Genomic DNA, 20606 nt, shown 5'->3' on the forward strand with positions numbered 1-20606 from the left:
CACCTGTGATTTGAGGTACAAAAGCCAGTATCACCCAGGGAAAAATTCAAGAGCAGCTTACCTTTCTTAACAGAACAATTTCCAGCACTGGTGCAAGGTATTCAGATATCGGTTATTATACCTGACACAACAAATCAATTCTTGCCTTTTACTCTTTGTTATGTTCCCTCTGTCTCACTGCCAAGGTGAAAAAGAGATTGTGTGAGACAACAAAAGGACCAGCGAATGGAGAGAAGTGCAGAGGGAGGGTGAATGGACTGGCAACCGTGATTGGAATGGTGTCTCCCTATGAGGTGACTTCAAATGACAATGCAACAGATGCTCAGCGAAAGGCTGGCCTGGGTTAATAAACCTTGATGGTTGAGATAAGTCAGGTCTCTTCCGAAAGTCGTTCACCAAACCACCTATTTTCTTTTTCATGTGGGAACGCCAGTATGGTTGGCACCTTTTGATGTCACGAGATTTGTAATAGCTACTATAAAGGTACCTTGAAAAAGATTTATGAAATTATATATGGTGTACACGACAGAGATTATTATCAGGCAGAAACTGTTAACTTAGCCATAATGACTGAAACATGCCGTCCCTCACTGTGTGTAGTTGAGTACTGCCATGCTGTAACCCGACATGGCTTTATCTGTCGGTGAGAATATAAAAATCACTGCTAACAGTGCTGGAAGTGCAGCTGGAAATTCTTCCCTCCCAGGTGCCTTAATCTGCAGTCGGAGTGAGTATTTGTGTTAGAGATGTTATTCGTCCTGTTTCTATCTTCCTTTAGAAAAAAGCAGTTGGATACAGTTGGACTCATCAAAGCAGCACGATGGCCAATCGCAAATCGGGATTTTGGCACCACGGAAACACTGAGCCAATCGGAGGTTTAAGAGCGCATTATAGATTTATTCTGTCAACCAATCACGAATTTAGGGTAAGGAATAGTGAAAGAGGCCAATGAGAAAGCAGATTGGCGTGTAACATCAGGTCATTTGAAGCCGTTAAGATTTTTGGGCTAAAAATCAGCAACAAAACCCAAAAGCTCCTTTACAGAGATGTGCAAAGCGTCTCAAGGGTTGCGGGGGTAGCACTCAAAAACTCCAGCCCTCTTTCTCCTCTCTTCTCCTGAACTAGCCATTACTAATCCTGACACAAAGGTGCTTACTGCTGTGTGGCAGATTTGGTAACACTGCTGTAAGATAATATTTACATCACAACCAGGCTCTGAGGAACTGAGAGAGCCAGAGCGTCGACTGTGTTGCCAGCCGTGGGGCAGGTAGCCCAAGAAAGAGCAGTAACTATTGAAAGATTGTCCATTTGGATCAGGAAGCAGCTGTAAAAAAAATCTGGGCAGGCTTAAGTGAATCAGTAAAGCTGCTCCCTACATCAGCGGCTACTCCTAAATTGTCCTTCAGTCAGACACCTAAACCCCAGATTCCCACAATATGAATACGGTTGCGCAAGGAGGCTCTCGTGTTGAAATGCATGTAGCTGTGTGAAGCTGAGCGTAAGCGAACAAGAGCACACAAGGATATGAAAACTTATCCCGAGCTGTCGCTGTCTATGTAAACCTGAAGCAACTTAATAACCTACTCTGAGCCTGCTGGGGCATCGCTGCCCGAGTCTCTTCCACGAGTTCAGAGGATACATCCACAAATATCACCAGTGAGCTACTAAATCTGCACCAACATGACATGGGTTTGTATGGGTGTGCCGACATAAGTGTGTGCACGCACCCACACGTGTGTTTTTCTACACAGCAACCATTTATTAGAAGGAGGGGGGGTAGGTGGGTGATGAATGTCTTCCAGTGCAAAGAAGAAAAAAGGAACAGGGACCCTATCCAACTCTTTCACTCAATAGAATGAAGTCTACAATACATCCCTCTGTGTGCTGAGAAGGACAGAGCTCCTCTTCAACCTACAGTACCTTACCTAAAGAAAAAAAAACACCACAAAAGAAAAGGAGGGGAGAGGTCTGTTTTCATTTAGAGCACTCCCCGATATGACAGCCACAATGAAAAAAGTATGGCTTTAGAGCGCTGTAGCCTATAGGTAACAGCCAGACTGGCAGTGATCCTGGCGACGGTTGTCTCGTTACTTGTCTTCATTTCTTAGTTTGATTTGTGGTGTCAAGCTGTCACAGAGTAGACTGGCATCACGGCACTTGCTGTCTCTCTTTGCTCTCCCTCAATCTTTGGTCTCTTTCCTTCTACTCTCCGCCTGTCGCCCTCTTCTTCTGGTTAGTTTCTCTTCCCACTCTGTTTCTTCCTGTCTCTCACCCCGGTTTCTGTCTGGTCACTCATCCCCCCCTCCCAGACTTGCTAGCCCTCGCTCTCTGGTCGTTAACTCTCTTACTCATTTCTTTCACCGTGTTTCTGTGTTCTCCTTTTCCTCTCTGGCAAAGGAAGTTGGACCAGTCTGGTCCTAATGAACCCCTGCAGGCTCCCCAAACCCCCACTCTGATTTCCTTAAGTGACTCTGGCAGGGTCTTAAAGGAGCCCTCGGTTGCTCCAAGACGCATTCAATAAAAATGTCAGATGAAAAGATCAGAAACTCCTTTTTACTTATGCTTTGATTCGGTTCAGCATCAGAATTGCGTCAATGTAGACCAAATATAACGCGGTCAAACATCAGAATGAGCGTGTAGGAAAAGAACATATCGGTCTGTAATTTTTCACAAGACAGGTTTATCATCGTCTGATCACTCAATTAAACATACAAAGATCCGAGGGTGAGCTGTAAATCATTAGCGTACCCCACACAGGACATGTAGCTCTTTCATTTTCTGCACCTGGAGGTGTGTGACCAAAACACACAGGTAACCTGCCAGTGTTTATGAAGGCAAATAAAGCCTGTGCTCCGGGGGCGGCTTATTAAATTTTCTTCAACTATCCATTTGGTTTGAATTGTCTGTGAACTGCAAGAATGTCTACTGATCTTTATTGCAGGCCCTGAAGTACAAACAGCGAGGCAGAAGTGCAACCAGCACATTTTACATGCCTTATTTGATTTGATATAGTTTATTAATTTCCAAGTGGGGAATTCTCTTTACCCTCTGGTTTGGATGCAGGGTCAGTCTCATAATGTTTGGCCCCCATGGGGGTGTACTGCTCGAAGATAGTTAATAAGTAAGTAATGGCCATACAGCAAAATCAAGCCCCAACAATAACACTATTATTACTGTAGCCACAGGCCATCGCACACCTAGAGAGAATTAACTCAATCTCAGTTCACACTATGGCACCGCAATGACTCAGATTCCAACTCCATCTGACAATTTATTGTTATCGTTTCAATTATGAATAAACCCAGTAAAAAAAAATGCTTACAATAATCATATGACTCATTCATTGTTGAAAATGTAGTGGGCATCAAACAGTTTGCGCCTGTGGCCTCTGCTGTGTCACACCGACCCTAATAACACAGCAACAGCAATGGATCAACAACAATCAGCTGCTTTCTTTCCACAACAAATTGCTTCCCCCCATCGACATCCATTCTGCGTCTGGAATACTCGTCAAACAAGTGCAAGGGCTGCTCGTGATTAATCGGTTCAGAAAAACGACCCCCTCTTATTATTCCTGGCAGAGTGTAAACAACCACTGCTTTGACAAGCCTCCCATTCTGCCCCGCACACTCGAGGGTATCGGCACAGTTCAACCGCTGTCAGAATGGAGTGTTTGTTGCCGCACAATGGTGGAATGAGAAAGGGAGGCAGAGAGGGAGAGCATGAGTAGCAGAGCGACAGAAAGACAGACAGCTGGCCGCCATGTTAAGTCGCTCTCTTGTTTCAGCCGTCTTATCAATCACTGTTTTGTTCTTTTTGTGGCATTTTTAGTGGTCCAGACAGACGGAGGGAAACTCTAGCTGAGCATGCTGAGCTGCTGGTAAAGGTCCTGGGAGTGAGCAGGCCAGCGCTTAGCTTAGCCACCAGTTGGCCTGACCTGTGTGACTGGCCGGCTGGCAGGGTGCAGGGAGTGTTGACTTTTTTTTTTTTTTTTTTTTTTTTGCTGGGTATTCTTTTTGAAGACACGCAGAGATACAATCAGACACAGCCACAAAAAGCAAAAGGTGCTTCCAGGGTGCACGAGAAGGTAAAAGCGGACATAGTTATGCAGCCGCACACACAAACACACACACCTAATTCCCTCCTAAGTACTTACAAACATGCGAGAATATATCAACAAAACCCACCTGAGGTCCAAAACTGTCAGTCATAAATATGCAGGGGTATATATCTTCCTTTACAGTCTCTTACACACTCTACCACACACACTACAGTTCCATATGTCACTCATAAACATGCAGTATATATCTTCCCTCTCAATCACATGCACACACACACACACACACAGTCAGTGGTGCTGCCATACATGCCTGATGATAAATGACTAAATGTTGGGGTGTGTTTTCAACTGCCCCACATACAAGGCCTGCGCGCTCCTAATTTGATACTTATTCCATGAAATAGTCATGTTGGGGGAAAATGGATGTGGATAGAGACAGACAGTCCCATACATCATTCTAATTATTCTTTAATAAACCTCTTACAAGCCAAAGAGTGGCTTGTAGGTAACTACTGCCACCTAGGGTTCGCAGGGAGAAAGACGCGCCCTCAGAGCTCAGGACGACATCCATGGACATTTAAATAAGAATGACTCCCACTAAGTGCCAAAGATTAATCAAAGGCAAAAGGAGAATGAAAGGTGGAAGGGTGCAAGGGAGACTCTGAAAGATAATTGAGTATATCAAACTGTATGTATTCTCCTCTATCATTTTTCACCCTCGAAAATTCAATCATGAGGGGATGAAAATTATTTGGAGAGCACAGGTAGCAAGTAAATTCCTCCTTAATCACCCTGAATACACAATAATGTTCGACTCGGCTGTTGTAGGGGTTAGAAAACACTTCTCGAGGAAATATCTGAAAGGCGGGCTAACCTCTAAATCCTTCTGCCAGAACTCCTTGGAAAACAGCTTTGAATGGCTACTCTTTAGACTTTTATGGAAAGCTATGAGAACATAAAATTTTCATCTCATTCTGCACAGATGAAATAGAATTTCAATTGAAAGCTTTCATAAGTGTGAGGCACTATTTATTCCGCACAGGAAATTAACAGTATTTTCAGCAGTTGTAATACATTTGCAGTCTGTTTATGTGTGTAGGGGATGTTAGAGAGAGTAAAAAAAAAATATCCATGTGTTTGTTTCTACTTGTATGTGTGTGTCGTGGCATCTGTTTACACTTGCCAGCGCAGATTACTCCCCACAAACACAACCCCCCCATGCACGCACACATATATACACTTGCACTCAAAAGAAAAAGGAAGTCTGGATTATGTTGGCTCTGAGGGATGGACAGGCAAACCAAACTCATCTTGAAGCAATCGGGGACAGAGCACAGAAAGAGAAGGAAAAGTTGCAGGAAGGGGCGAAGGGAGGGAGAGGAGGGGTGAAGAATCACCGCCCTAAGGGGAGCAGTCCAGCTGCAGTCTGTTGGTCTGTTGTCGTAATGCCCATTCACACACACACACACACATGCACACACAAACACACTGAGACACAAACAAACCAGTGCCACGGTTGACCTAACCATGCCCGCCTCATTAGCTGCCAATCACTCTGCACAAGGGGGGCAGGAGGGGTAGAAAGCCAGAGAGATGGATGAGGAGATGGTAGTTAAGTTGCAGCCATCAATAATCAAGCTGCCTAAGCTCCTGTGTCCAATGGCATCTTAATACTGGACACGTAAAAACGCCATGAAAGTTGGCAAACAAGCCTTCTTCCTCCTCTCTTTATTCTGTCGCACACTGAATTGGTCTGTTTTTGTGTTTTTAAGCAGGATTCCTCCATGCCTCTCCGGCTGGATAAAAAGACAGGCTGTGGGCAGGAGTTGGTTTGGTAGGCAGATCAGAATGCCCGACCACACTCGCACACACAGACACACACACACTGCAGAGGACTATTCCCAGAGGGGCAAAGACCACACATGCAGACACACACACATATAGAGAGTAGACACATTCACAAGACACACAGAAACACTCTCAGCTGCATGTGGTGGCTTTCATAGTGCGTGTGTGTGTTCATAGTGCGAGCAAACACACATACAGTACCTACAGTATGTACCCATTCAAACACCACACACCACACACACACACACACACACACACACACTGACTGTGGCCCTAACAAGCAGGCCGACCAGCCTTTGAGCTGCCTGGAGCCTGACACTAGAGAGACAGCTTCTCACACACCAGGCAGGTTTCTAATTATTCCTGCTCACTACAAACACTTGTTTCTTTTTATTTAGAGTTGACCAGCTTGAGCTCTTTTTTTCCGACTAAAAAAAAAAAAAGAAGAAGAAGTAAGCCAGAGTCTGTAATGAGGTCGGGCCTCAATCCACCCGTCCTTGTGTTGTGGTCCATGGACACCAATCAGGACCTTATGAGAACAATGAGTTGTGCTCTTTGTTGGCTCTGCTGCACATGTAAGGGGTGGAGCATTTAAAGGAATATTTTATGTGTGTGTTTAAATTCCTCTTGTCCTCGCCCCTCACCCCAAAAAACTCCTAGTAATTTTTTTTTCCTTCCCATTTTCTTCACTCCATTTGACGTTATTTGTCATGCCGGCTTACAGCACATGGGCCCTGGATAAACTTAAGAGAGGATGGGGGTGCAGGGGTGATAATGCTGCCCCATTGCTATATTTTGCCATTGAGTAGACACATTCCTTATGACTCACACTGGATTTGGAGACGGCTTCTGTTCTCTTTGACCCACGCACCCCAATTTTTAAGACACCCCCACGTGCGTGCAGGATTTATGAGCCTGCATCACGAGGTGGTTCCTGAGCCAAACTAAAATGTATGCTCATTGCTGCATCGATTTCCAGTGTATTTTTGTTTTTGCTGTCAAAAGACAAAGAAAACACTTGATGAAGTCCTCAAAGCAAAACCCTTGGCACTGACAACACAAACTACAGTCTAGGCAGACTGTGTGAATGTGTCCGTGCGTGTGTGTCTGTGTGAAGCGAAGATCACGGCTCAATGAAACGCCTTTCCTATACGAGACACAGATGCTGTCTGGGCTGGTTTAATGAAAGTGAACGTCTCAGGTTACGCCATTTGAGCAAGGGTCTGTGTGTGTGTGTGTGTGTGTGTGTGTGTGTATGTGTGCACGCCTATGTAGCACTGATGTTTTGAATGTCAATAGGAGGTAAAACTTGTGTTGAAAACCCTGCTGAATTAAGATAAGGATCACACAAAAGCCTGTCTCTCTCTTTTTACTTTCTCTTCTCCCCCTTCTATGCTTGCTCTGAGCACAATGCGCCTGTTTGATGCCTGGCCTCGGTTTGAGAAGCATCACTCTTGCCTTCTCTGTTTTCACCCCTGTGACAAGCTATTTAGCAGGTGTGCGCTGGTCGCCGGGTTGTTCCTCTTGAGTATCCCTATTCGTTATCAGTATATTTGCAATGATTTCTCTTTGTCTGCTTACAAAGAACCACTGTATTGTATCTTCCACAGAGGTTTTCTTGCAATGGCAAGATAAAGGCGAGTGTGTCCTCTAATCACTGGAGTTTGGAGTTGCACTACTTTGAATAACTTGTCTAAAAAAAAAAACAGTGGCTATTTTCTGGAGGCGTAATTGGAGGATGTGAGAGGCAATCATGTTCCTTTTTCCTCCCCGGCCTCCTACACACGCTTGGAAAACAGCAGACAAAAATACAAATACAAAGGGCAGGATTAATGTCATTTGACAGTTTCTTATATATGATACCATCTAGCGTTCAGGTATCCGACTGGCTTTGAGTTTACACAGGTTGAACCTTCATTTCCTGGCTGCGTGTTTGCATGTCCAACAACCAAGTCTGACGTTTTAAAGAGTAAGAGAGGAAGACATTGTCGGAACAGCAGTCTGGGTAAAGCCCCAACGAGGCGTGGTGCACATAATTCACAGTGACACCAATAAGGGAACCTGAGAGCTGAAGTCCACAGATTCAAAACAAACCTGTGAGACCTAGATTGTGTTTCAATTCCTGACACAACTTTTTTGTATTCTGGGACTCAAGGGGGTGACAGTAAAAAAAATTAAAAAAATGGTGAAATGCGGTGCAATACATTCAATTTACCACAAAATGCTGCAAAGTGATCTGCTGAAAAATTAAATTTGGACCTGAGGGCTTGCCATAGGGTACCGTTTGTGGCAACCAGCCTATGGGCCAGGCTGTGTGTGGCGTCCCTGCAGGATAGGAATGAACGTCGACAGGCTAAAAAGTGGTAATAAAGTTATTTTCAGGCTTGACAGCGTACGCAGTGAGGATTTGAGAAGGGGTCTCTGTGCTTGCAACTATCCCCTGACTAATCAGTTGAATTTTGGAAATAAATGATTGTTGCTGTAAATGTTGCGTGAAAGAGAAGCAGGGTTGTGTGTGTGTGTGTGTGTGTGTGTGTGTGTGTGTGTGTGTATGTGTATGTGTGCGTGTGCGTGTGCGCGCATGGGATGTTAATTGATGAGAGTTATAGAGAGCTGCTAGTAGCACAGGGGGGATCATTACTGCTGGAGTGGAACAACTGCATTCACGGCTGTTTGCCATGTCTCATACACTTACACACAAACACAGACACACACACAATGCACACACACACACACACATACTGTCACAGTGCACCAGCAGTCAAAAGGAACACCATCATGTTGCTCTCTCTTGTACATTCTTTTGTCATATAGTAGCTACAACTGCTCAGCCACACAAAAAGAGTCAGGTAATTATAACACCCTAATTCCACGATGACTCTTCTGACACCCACCAACTATGAAATACCACTTTTCTCCAAATCAGAGACTTTTGGAAATCACAAGATTTATTTTGGGTTGTCATGATGGGGAAAAACAAACAATTATCCCACAGGCATTCCCCATCCTTGAGTCAATTTGTGGGAAGGGGTGGGGGGGGTGGGGGGGGGTAAGGCGCGCAGCCACTTTGGGTTAAAGGATTTAGGTCACGCTTTAACTGACTGGCTGACATCAGAACGGTGAGACGGAAATCCCGGAATGGACTCTGAGCTCGAATCCATCTCCAGAATGACTGACACTTCAGAGACTGACACTGAGAGAATGAGGTGCCTTGCTAGTCAACCTGCCGTCCTGACCTATATTTTCCTCCCCTGCATGTGTGTGATTTCCTTTGTGTGAGCGCGAGTGATCTTTGTCTTGTCTTATATGCAGCTTGGTATGCATGCATTTCTATTTGTATGCATGAGTGTGTATGAATGAACACATCCATGTAATTGTGCGTGCATGTTTGCGGCTGTGTACGTCCTTTTCATTTTACATGGTAAATGTGTCTGTTTGTGTTCAGAGGTGCATAAATACATACTTGAGACTGCGCGGGTGTTTGTGTGTGTTTCTGTGCACCAGGGACGAGAGTGTGTAAGCAAAATCAGTGTGTGTTTATGCTTTCTGTCAGTGCGGGGCAACGTCTCCTTCTCTCCTGCTGATGCCACATTACTTCAGTTTAGGTGCCGCTGTCACTTTAGCACCAGCATAGACAGGTGAGACTGCACAGACTGCAGCCTTCCTTTTTCTGACTGAGAAACACACACACACATACCCAGTTTCATGAATCATCCTCCCTTAAATCTCCTACTGTTCTTTCATTATTTTCAATATGTTTTGAAATGGAAAACAAGTAAGAATTACTTTAAAAATCCTAACCCTATCCCAAATTAACAAATTAATCTGCCCCTTTAAGTGATGTTGTGAAAATGCTTATTTTCTGCAATTAATTTAATTAAAAATTCAAAAATAACTAAAACAAAAAGTTGAAGAAATTATTGGGAAAAAAAAGTGAGAAACACACACACACACACACACACACACACACACACGGAGTCGTACCTCCAGTAGCCAGGGTTTGAGTTTGCGGTCCAGGATGATGTCAAAGCCCAGGACCTCAAAGCAGACGCTGTCGCTCCCTGGTGGCTGGCCGGGGCGACACATGCGATAGGCGTGCAGCACGTGGGGTTCAGCCACTATCAACGTCTTCACCACCAGCTCCTGGCAGGACACATACACACACAAACACAAAGAGTGAGAGAATCACCAGGCTGAGCTGTCAAAGAGAGCACAAATCTTACTTTTTTTTTTGGTGCATTCATCCTAAAAAGCCATAGGCTGCCATTTTTTATAGCCGCTGATTAACAGTCTACTTAAGCTGAAAGGGTGCAATTAGGAGTCTTGCTTTAATTGCAGGTTGCAACTGCAGACAAATGCTTGAACCTTTAGATTCAGGACTACACTTTGACAATGGAGCAATCATGACACATAGCAAACCTGTAGCCTACAGAGCTGCTTTAAAGAGGCAGGCCTACATCCAGTTCTCCTGTGTCTCAAGATACTCTGGCAGTTTAAAAGCCGAGGAGAAACAGAAAGTGTTGCTGGCACAGAACCTTTAAAATTTCACCCACACACAGACTTTCACGGGTGTTGGTGATGGTCCATCTGTGTGGCTAGTGGCTCCCAACCTGTGTTCATGTGTGCACGTATGTTTGCTGGCTGCTACCTGCCCGCTTACTCCCACTGTGCAGCTGGGGTAAACATGCTCACACTGACACACACACAGCACAAAGCTTCCCCTCACCAGTCAAGCCCCACGCAGTGCTGCTGGCCTGCAGTTTGCCCAGTCCTGTCTGACTGCTGGGTGCAGGAGAGGGGTATGGTGGTCTGGCCCTGGCCTGATAAGGCAGCAGCCCCCCTCCCTCTTCAGTCTGTCTGTTGCTCGCACACCTCCATCCATCTGTCCATCCATCCACCCGTCTGACCCACAGGCTGCCCGGCACAAACACCTGCTCCCACTACTGCCATTTATGCCCAAAGTCCCCGGTACTGGCTGGTGTGTGTGTGCATGTGTGTGTCTTTGTCCCTGCCCCCATCACCTCCCTCCTTATCCTGAGCCCCCAGCACTGGCCACTGACTAGCACTGTGCATGTGTGCCTCTGTTTGTTCGCTTTGGGCTTCAATGGTTTTATAAGCCTCTTTGAATTATTTTATCCTTTATTGTTTTCAATTCACCTGCATACATTTGTGTATTATTTAAGCTATTGTATTATGCATGTGTAATTTATTAATCTTATCTATGTTTTAACAGTTTGAATAGTGTCACTTCTCTTTCTGCATCAGTGCAATTGAGACTGCAATGTTTTTAAATGACTAAATTGCCTGACGTTTAAACGCAAGTTTAAATTTAGTTGACTGGAAATGCAAGGAAAAAAAAACTATATTATAAGAGACTTTATAGACCGCTAATCACATTTTTCGATAACCAAATCATATTTTAAATGCCGTTAAAGAGTGGTACTTCGCACCGTGCATTATGAACACTGCACAAAACACGACAACAATACACTCAATAAAAGTTACCAGATAACATTTAGTCGGCCTAGTGAGAAGACATCCAGCCGGCACAAGTGTGTGTGGCTCAGACATACGTTCCACGTAAGAGTTCGCCAGACAGTTGCAGGCTTGTACCAGTCACATGGATGTGGATGTGCATGCAGTTCCATCCACTGAGTGTAAGAGTGCGTGCGTGTGTGTGTGAAAAAGAGAGACAGAGAGCGTTTGATGATCAGAGCCGCTGGTTGGTCTCATATGCCTGTCTATATTCCTCCCGTTTTCCTCTCTGTATCGTCATCACAAGTTTAACCAACTAGTGTTTCTGCTGTCCACTGGCGAGGGTAGAAATGTTTAATTGACTAGTTGACTAATCGGGCTTCTCACTAGTCAAGACAGCAGGATGTCTGATATTAAAGCCATGGGCAGTATTACGTAAGTAAAATTTAAGGTAAAATTTAAGGTAAAACCTATTCGTCAAGCTAAATTAAATAAAAAACTGTTGAAAGGCAATAACTGTTTGGAATAGGCATTTATGTGCCACAGTTTTTTGTCATTCACTAAAATGAAATATACTGTCAAAATACATTTATGCAGGAGAACTCATCAAAACGATTTTCTAAAACTGCATTTTAAATGCCTATTGATGTTCACTGTAGGACAAAGATAATCACCTTTAAGTGTCTTATAAAAGTGTAACCCTTATTATTTCTGATTGTCCACCAAATAGACACAGCATGATCAGAAAAGGAGCATTAACGTCACTCTAAAGTACCATCCCAGTGGACGAAGTGTAGCTATTTATTTGTACTGACTACTACATGTTTACTCTGACGCACACACACACCATCTGCACTCCGCTTCCCCTCACCAGTCAAGCCCTATGCTGTATTGCTGGCCCGCAGTTTTCCCAGCCTGGTATGACTGCTGGGTGCAGGAGAGCAGTACGGTGGTCTAGCCGTGGCCTCGATAACTAGCCTATTTGTAGTCAGACACTGATCTCAAAATTACATCCACATAAAAAAGCTGCGGCTTTGCTGATCAAACCTTGGACACACTGCCCCATACAGCACATCAATAATACCTCAGTATGAAAGAGATGCCAGTGAAACATGGAGAAAGAAAAAAAACACATACAAGATATTCTTAACCCCCACAGACAATCTTTTGCCAAACAAACTCTCTGACTCTCTGACCATGACCATCGGTGGGAAGAGTCAGGGCAGCCTGCTTGGTCTGTACGGGAACAAAAATGTAAGAGGAGAGATGAAAAGAGAAGGAGAGAGGAGAGTGAGCGGAGAGCATAAATACAGAGTTGAAACAAAACAGTGTGAGCGCGAAACGGACAGCACTAACACCAAAGTGGTGCAACTTCTGAGGAAAGAGCAGAGACAAAAATGGTGAGAAGGCAAGAGGAGAGGAGGACGGACTGGGTGAGTCAGAGGGTGACACTCTCTGGCGTGTCATCGAGGGACAAGAAAGATGAGAGAAAACGAAAACTGAAGCGAAGAAAAGTAAAAAAGAGATAGAGAGAGAGAGAACTAGAACTTTAACGCCTTGACAAAATGGAGCACATAGAGATTTACACAAGATATATAAAAGAGGTGATTAAAGAAAGAGAAATGAAAAAGTTAAAGCACTGACCACAACACCTGCAACAGTATCAGAAGCCACTTTGTTCAACATGAACATAAAGAAAAGTGAGAGCTGATAGAAAGAAAAAATAAAAGGTTGCCTTGAGGAGAATATAATAACCAGTGGGATTTGATTTTGAGGTTGTAGCATGAGAACAGACAATGAAACGGAGAACAAGCACTGAGGGACCAGACAACCCCAAATGAGTATGGACAGAGGGACAAAAAGTCAAGGTCAAGAAAAATGAAACAGAAAAGAACAAAAACGGAGTTACTAAAAGAGTAGTAACAGAAAGACAAAGGGGTGTATGATGGGATGGATTTGCGTAGGTTAAAAAGAGAATGATTGAGGAACAGGAGGTAAAGAAATCTCCCAAAAAGACTTTGATGAAAGAAAATGAACATGGTAAAGGTGTTTGGATGAGCTGAGAGTAGTGCCAGATAGCGAGAGCTCACCCTCCAGGAATGGTGTTTTCACTGAGCTCTTCCTGGAATTAAACAAAGCTCGGAAGCTTTCTGAATTACTGTCATAACAAATCATATCAAACCTTTTGCCAGTCCGCTTGTGTTCTGTGTGCAACGTGTGTTGGTTAGTAGCGAGAGCGTGTGTATATAAGAGTGTCCGCTTACAGATTAAATTTACGGGTGCCTGCGTGTGCTGTTTGCATTTGTGGTGCGTTTTGTTATCATACCGCACATCCTTGCGTTTCGCGGAAATACACATCCGCCATGATATGTCTGCATGTAGCTGTGTGTCTGTGTTTGTGCCCCACATACCGAGATGTCTCCCCAGAACTTGGCCACATCGTAGTCGTTGGTGCGGAGGAACTCGGTGAACCACCTGATGGACCTCTTGCTGCCTTTATCCACCGTCTCGTCTCGCTCAAAGTTCTCATTGTGTTTGTTGACTGAGTAGTTGGTCAGATGCATGTAGAGCTGGCTCTGTGGAGACAAAGGGGAATTGACACTAACATGTTAACACCTGTCTCTGGCTCATCATTTCTAGCTCCATTTAATTTGATAGTGCAGCAGCGACATGGGACAGCTCTTGCACAGGAACACAGATCAGAGAGAAGTAAGCTTGATTTTACATTACTACCACTGTATAAATGACAAAACAAAAAAAAGCCTGGTCCTTGTCTTAAAGTTTGACAATACAGCATGCCTAATGACAATTTGGCCAGATATTGCTAAGTCATAGGTCCGTGGTGTACTTGTAAAACTAGTAAACATCTTCTTATAAGCTGTGACAACATTCAGTTTCAAATGTCATCGCAACAGCAGATCATATTTGCACCAGATGGCGTGTGTTGTTTGTCGTTGCATAAAAATTATTCTCTTCTTCTTTCTTCTGAATTCCTTTATTTACTGAGTTGATGAAGAAATTAAGCTCATTTTCATCTGCTTCCTGTTCCCAGTTAGATGCATTCATGGCTAAAAGTTGCTCAGTATAACAGCAATTTAATTCTAATGGCTACAAATATTATAAGCAATAGAGGAAACAATAGAATGGTGCAGGAATGAGTCCCAATTTTGCACTTTTGGTATCTCATCTTGAAGTCAATGGGTTTTTTGGATGGATTTTTGGTTAGAAATTCCTAAAGTAAGGTCTGCAGTTAACACAAGTTTAAGAGACTTTCACATTTTGTTCCAAGGCATAAAATACGGCAGTTAATACCCCACTTGTAAATTCTGAAGCTTTTACATGTCTTAAAAAAGACGCTTGCCAACAAGTAGCTATGTGAGACTACAGAGCGGTTTGAAAGAGGAGTAAAAGAAGCCATCTACGTCAAGCTGGAACGACCATCGTTAAACAGAGGGGGTGGCTTGTGACACCACTTATCACCCACCTACAATGCAGTCTTGGGATCCCTCCCCAGACGACTTCACACCCATTCACCCCTGGTCTCACCTTCCCACCTGACCCTAATGACACACATGATGGCCAGGTGGGTCAACGACTCACATGTGACCTTAACGACTCTGCAAAAAAAAGTTCACACCCACACAGGGTTTAAAGACTGCAACTCTGCACTAGTCATTTAGAACTGAAGAAGCTTCTTGGATGAGAGGCGAAACGTCTTCAAGAAACGCAAGCAAGTCCAGTTGCCTACGATATATAGCACTTATGATTACCATGACCTGGATGACTGAGCATCTTCACCAACTACACATCGCCCAAGGTGGTGGCAATGTTGAAGTCATACGACCATGGTGTAGCTCATATATAACATTAGCTTTTCACTTCTGGCGATCTTGCTGTACGAAATGTGAAAGAATCATATCCTTTCTCTTCCGACAGAGCTTATTTTCTAGAATAATCCAAACTTCACTGGAGAAATCCTATTGGCTTTTTGTTAAGAGGACCAGGGTGACACCAGTTTCCATTTTGGCCTACAAATAAACATCCTCTTTGCGGCGCTCTATGAAACTTTATCTTAATACATGGTGTATATACTGTACTGTATATTGTACTTAAAAAGCTGCGGTACCTTTGCCAGCGCTCTTTAGTGTAATTATACCTTTGTCAGTGATGATAATCATCACAGCAAACAACATCCTCAAGGGTGTTAATGCTTTTATCCCCACAGTGCACATAGCCACGTTGTATTGTAAAACATGTTCTCCTAAGTGATATGAAACAAGAATAAAGGAAAAAGCAAAAACATCACAAAGTCGTCCCCTGGCAACAACTAAAGATGGTAAGAAATGGTGCAGCAAGAAAAGAACAGCTCGCTGTGCAATACAGGAATTATCAATGCTCTTTCTAAAAATGGTTCTTATGCTCTTATGGGATTGGCAGATAATGAGTGCAACAGCAGAACAAGCTTACCATCATAGATCACCAAAATCTCAAGCAATCAGTGATTAGAGGAGTCGGAGCTGAAGTGCCCCAGAGTTCCAACAGAGCGTGGCTAAAATGCGTCACTGAGTGGCTGATTATAACTAGCCATTGTGTAACCCCTTGTAGTCTTCCTCTCTTTAAACACTATCCCTCACAGTTGAAGACAATACATCCTTGTCCTTAGCCTACGAGGTAATAACGCTGTGACCAGAGGCCACTCCAGCCCATGATGGCTGTCTGGGATCCACTCTCTGTGGGATTGAACATCCATCTCCATGGCACGACTCACTCCATCATGTGTCACAGACTGGGTAAGACAATACACATTTGTGTCACAGGAGGGGTCCGGCATGTCTGTGTGAGCGTGTGTTCATATTGTAGATAAGCATCATGCTTGATAGGAAGCTATGCGTGTGTGTGTATGTGTGTGTGTGTACATCCCATCAGCAACAGACTGTGCTTCAGCAGGTGCAGAACCTCAAGGCAAATATGAGCGGCTTGATATTACAGGAGACATCTGGCATGTGGACATTTATGCTCAGCTGTGTGCATACAGTGTGCCTGCCCATTCTGTGTGTTCGTGTGCGTCTGTGAGTGTGTGTGTGTGTGTGTGTGTGTGTGTGTGTGTGCGTGTGTGTGAACAATATCAGCCCTACAGTTGTCTGCATTCGGGCACTGTTGACTGTGTATATGAGTACAATATATGCATATTTTTGTGATCCTGAAGAGATTACACTTTGTTTCCCGACCTCTGTCCTCCTTCTTGTTTGTGTGTCTAATTTGATTATGTCGAGTTGCACAAGCCCGTGGCTCCGGTGTGCAGGGCAAATACACTGCTCTGCTTTCTTCTATCTGTCTGTTGAACATTTCTGACTCGCCTGATTGGCCACACACTCGGTACTGAATGTACTTTCTAATATAAATCCATGAACAGTTGTGTATATGTCTGCAACTCATCAAACTGGCCCTGTGCACAGATGGTGCACAAATAAAGATGCGTGTCCTGTTCTAAGGTACAAGGTATGCGTCTATGACCATGTGTGCACTTTCAAGTCTATGTGAAGCTTCTGTAGAGCACTTTGTATCTTTACTTTGAAAAATCCTACACATATACATGTCCTTATCTTTATTATTAGTCGTATTATTGTCTGTGACTCACCAGGTTGGCCTCACTGGGTGCGTGGTATTTCTCGGTGCCCATGCGAACCAGGCCGTCGTTGTAGAGAAAAATGCGAAGCGGATCGCATGAAGTGACCAGGATGTAGATGCGCAGGTCAAACTTGTAGCCCTCCATCAGGAAGGGCTTGTCCAGGTACTCCTGAACGATAAAGTGCTCCTGGGCTGGCAGCTTCTCACAGTTACGGATAAGCGAGATCCTGGATAGACAGAAACTTTATTAATCCTTGGGGGGGAAATTGGGGTGTCGTCAGCAGCATAATAAAATATGGCATAGTAAAGACAAAAAAGATAATTAAAAAAATGATAGATGGCAGCATAGCAGGGACCGTGAACATGACTGATGACATTGGCACTGTCTTATATACTGTATCTGTTGGAGGGGTGGGACTGAGCCAAACAGTATACAGATTTTAATGGGGTTCAACACTGTATTTCATTTCAATTCATCAGGACATGTTGGGGACGTATTGCTGGGGTGCCACATCTGCCTGTTATGGTGATACTTTCAATCTTCACATCCCAAGAGGAACTTTGCTCTGCCTCTGCTTTCCAAAGCAATGATAGTAAGTATAATGGTCTACAGAAGCAATAGATGCAGTTAGAGGGTAAAGATATGTCCTAACTTTGCACGCAATGGTTCTTATATTTACACTGAAGACGTTTAGCCCTTAGGAGTGAAAGGGTCAGAGCCATTGTGCTCTGATGGTATTCATGTGACCTTCCATTGCTACAGAACCTTCACTGAAAACATCTGTAAATGAGTGCGCTCAGCATACCTCAGGTCTAGTTTGAGCAGGACAAGCTGTTTGGCTCTGAGGGGCATTGAGCGTTCCAAAACTTTTGTTGCTCCCTTCATTACCTAGCCATCTAAATAATACAGTTGAAAAATAAATGTACAAAAAGCAGACAGGTACAACATGAATGCTGGTTTGTCTGAGAAATGCTCCGCCAGCACCTGGAGAACATTGTGATTTTCTGAAGCCAAACTCCACTCTGCTTACTCTGAATGGCACAGTGCATCAAATGCTGTAGCACGGTCTTTGGGCAGGTTAATAGGAGCAGACACCGCGCTCCGTCTCAACCTCCACCCTCCTTCGTTTGCTTTGGTCTCATGTCACTGGCACTCAGGCCTTATAGTACGCAGGCCATTGCTAGCTGGACTCAAGAATGAGCTGTGTTAGTTTGTGTGCAATCCATGTGGCCGTGCACGCGAGGGTGAGGGGCAGTATTTTCCAAACTTTGTGAAATGTCTGTGTGTGTATGGGTGTATGCATGTGTGCAGGGTGGGGTTTAGGGTTCACTTCTAAACAATCTCCCACTATGTACAAGCATCGCGATTGACCTATATCACCATCACTCATAGTTAAGGCAGACTTGGCCTAAATTGGTTACATGCACAGCCTGGAAGGCTCCATTATACACATGCAAGCAGGCGCACCACACACACAAACACAATTTTTGGCCAAGATGTAAAGACTTGATTGTTCAAAAAGTACAGTTTGAGGTATTAAGATATTGTGGCACTGAGCCACCAGAGGGCAAACATTGTTCTGCTCTGTAATCACAGCCAGAACATACAGTATCCTGGGAACAGTGCAGCCTGTGTTGTTGTAATTTGACCAAAGAATTCACCTGCGCAGTTAACTTTGATGAAGCAAAAACACTGGAGCATTGCTGATGAGTTTCTAAGTGTGAATCTAGGCTGGGATCAGGTAATGCCTTTCAGGTGATGATGAAATGAGGTCTTAGTTCAGCAGTCCTCCCTTCAGGGGTGTGATTAAACCCTCCCAACTTTTAGATCTGCATTGGTGCGATGTTGTCGTTACTTTCAGGTTTATCAATCACAACTTGCTACTGCCAACTAAAACAGTGGCATACTGTGGACGTGCTCTTCATTGGCCTGCTTATCACAGTGCTTGAACAGAGAAGAAGTTGATGGCAGGCTGACCAATGATGTGAAGGGCCCTCCTAACAGGCAGACAGCAAGCTGAATGATGAGGACAGGGTTAACGGTGTTAGTTAGTCAAGGAGGAGTAGCTGAGGAGAAGACGACATGATTGATGAGCTGGGGTGTCAGATAATCACGGCCCACTCTCCCCTGCCTATTTAATTTGGCACCGGAGGGGATCTCGCCTTTTTAAGCCCTGCACGCGCTTTTATTTTGTTTCCCTTATAACAAGCTGCGCTTCAGACACAAACAATAACTTCATTTAGTCGGCCGACGGAAAAATAAATTACAGGGGGTAGATATAACTTAATTTCCTGCCGCGTCACACCATGCAAAAAAAAATAGAGAAAAATCTAATCTTGTGAGCCGCCTGCCGTTGAGTGGTCGAGCTAAACTCATCATCTTTCATATTCTTAATGTATTGCAATAATTCAGCCTTTGCTGCCTTTTATTCTTTAATAAATAAGGGCTTAGTGCAGCATGGAGTTATAAGTAATGCTCACATTATACCAGAAAGGACAAATTCAAAGAGAATTAGAGGGAGAGGTGAAGCACGCTGAGCTATTTGTACTTCAATATCCCCACCTATTGGTGCCACTGATGAATGCACTCCAAAGTATTTCTTCACACAGGCATTTCAGGGAGAACATTTTCAAAGAATAAGAAGTCAGAAACAATACTTAGTAAATGTTTCTCAATCTGAACAGTTTCAACATATTCTCAAGTGTTCGTAATTCTTGTTTTAGCATTACTACACAGGCAGCCGAATGAGCTGCATGTGCCTCTGATTCTGTGTGAAAGAATAAGGCCGTGTAACAAAGACATGTATTGAGATCGACGTGGGATTTAGCCATCAACTCTCGGTTCCCAGTAAACATGCACAGTAAACATAGACAGCCTAGACAAAGGTATGGAGGTACAGATGAAATACTCTGCTAAGTGTAAGAACTAAGGATGCTATAATGCACGAGTACCTGTACAAGTAGTGGCAACTTAACTTCTTTTCTGAATCTCTTGGCTGACCAGCTTGGGGATCTGTTTGCATATGTCACCCTAAATATTGGAATAAAACTCTAATTTCTCGAAACAGAAATTTGCTCTTTATAAATTAATCTCTAAACCGCCACCACATCTGTCTTTAAATTTACATTTCATTTTACAAAACAGAACTATTTGCTAAACCAACCACACTTGAACCTTTGACTTTGAAACCACTTGGCATTTCCACTTCTCTTGGTAATACAGGCCTGACCTCCACACAGGTCAAATCATAGCTCAATAAAATTCTGTTTGAGTGCCAGATAAGTTGGTTATGGCCCACACATGTAACACTGGAATTAGTTACTGGCTTAATTTTGGAGGCAATTCAGAATACTTGTGTTGTCGACCACTTCTGGTGCATCCATCAATTTTGTTTTTGAGTCACTTATCCTTGTCAGTGTTGTGTGGTGGCAAAAGATTGAGCAGAGCCCAAACGTCCCTTTCCACAGGGAGTTTCCGAATTTTCATCAACAGATCTCCTCCCAGTCAGTGGTACCTGGAACTCCTGCAAAACCCGGAGAGCTTTCGTACAAGACGACCAAACCAGCTCAACAGGGTCCTCTCAAAGCAAAGAGC

At 43.9% G+C, this 20606-nt stretch overlaps 1 protein-coding gene across 2 annotated transcripts in view; it reads right to left on the reverse strand.

Annotated features, from left to right (window-relative positions):
* Nucleotides 1-20606, reverse strand: part of ttll7 (tubulin tyrosine ligase-like family, member 7) — an 84461-nt gene that overhangs the window by 47668 nt on the left and 16187 nt on the right. For both annotated transcript variants that reach the window (XM_049587329.1, XM_049587330.1), the window contains exons 7-9: nt 17022-17238; nt 13795-13959; nt 9893-10051 (exon numbers count right to left, since the gene is read on the reverse strand). In XM_049587329.1, coding sequence (XP_049443286.1) covers nt 9893-10051; nt 13795-13959; nt 17022-17238 — 541 coding nt within the window. The remainder of the gene's footprint in view (nt 1-9892; nt 10052-13794; nt 13960-17021; nt 17239-20606) is intronic.

The sequence above is a fragment of the Epinephelus fuscoguttatus genome, linkage group LG10, assembly GCF_011397635.1.
Source record: "Epinephelus fuscoguttatus linkage group LG10, E.fuscoguttatus.final_Chr_v1".
Lineage (NCBI taxonomy): Eukaryota > Metazoa > Chordata > Actinopteri > Perciformes > Serranidae > Epinephelus > Epinephelus fuscoguttatus.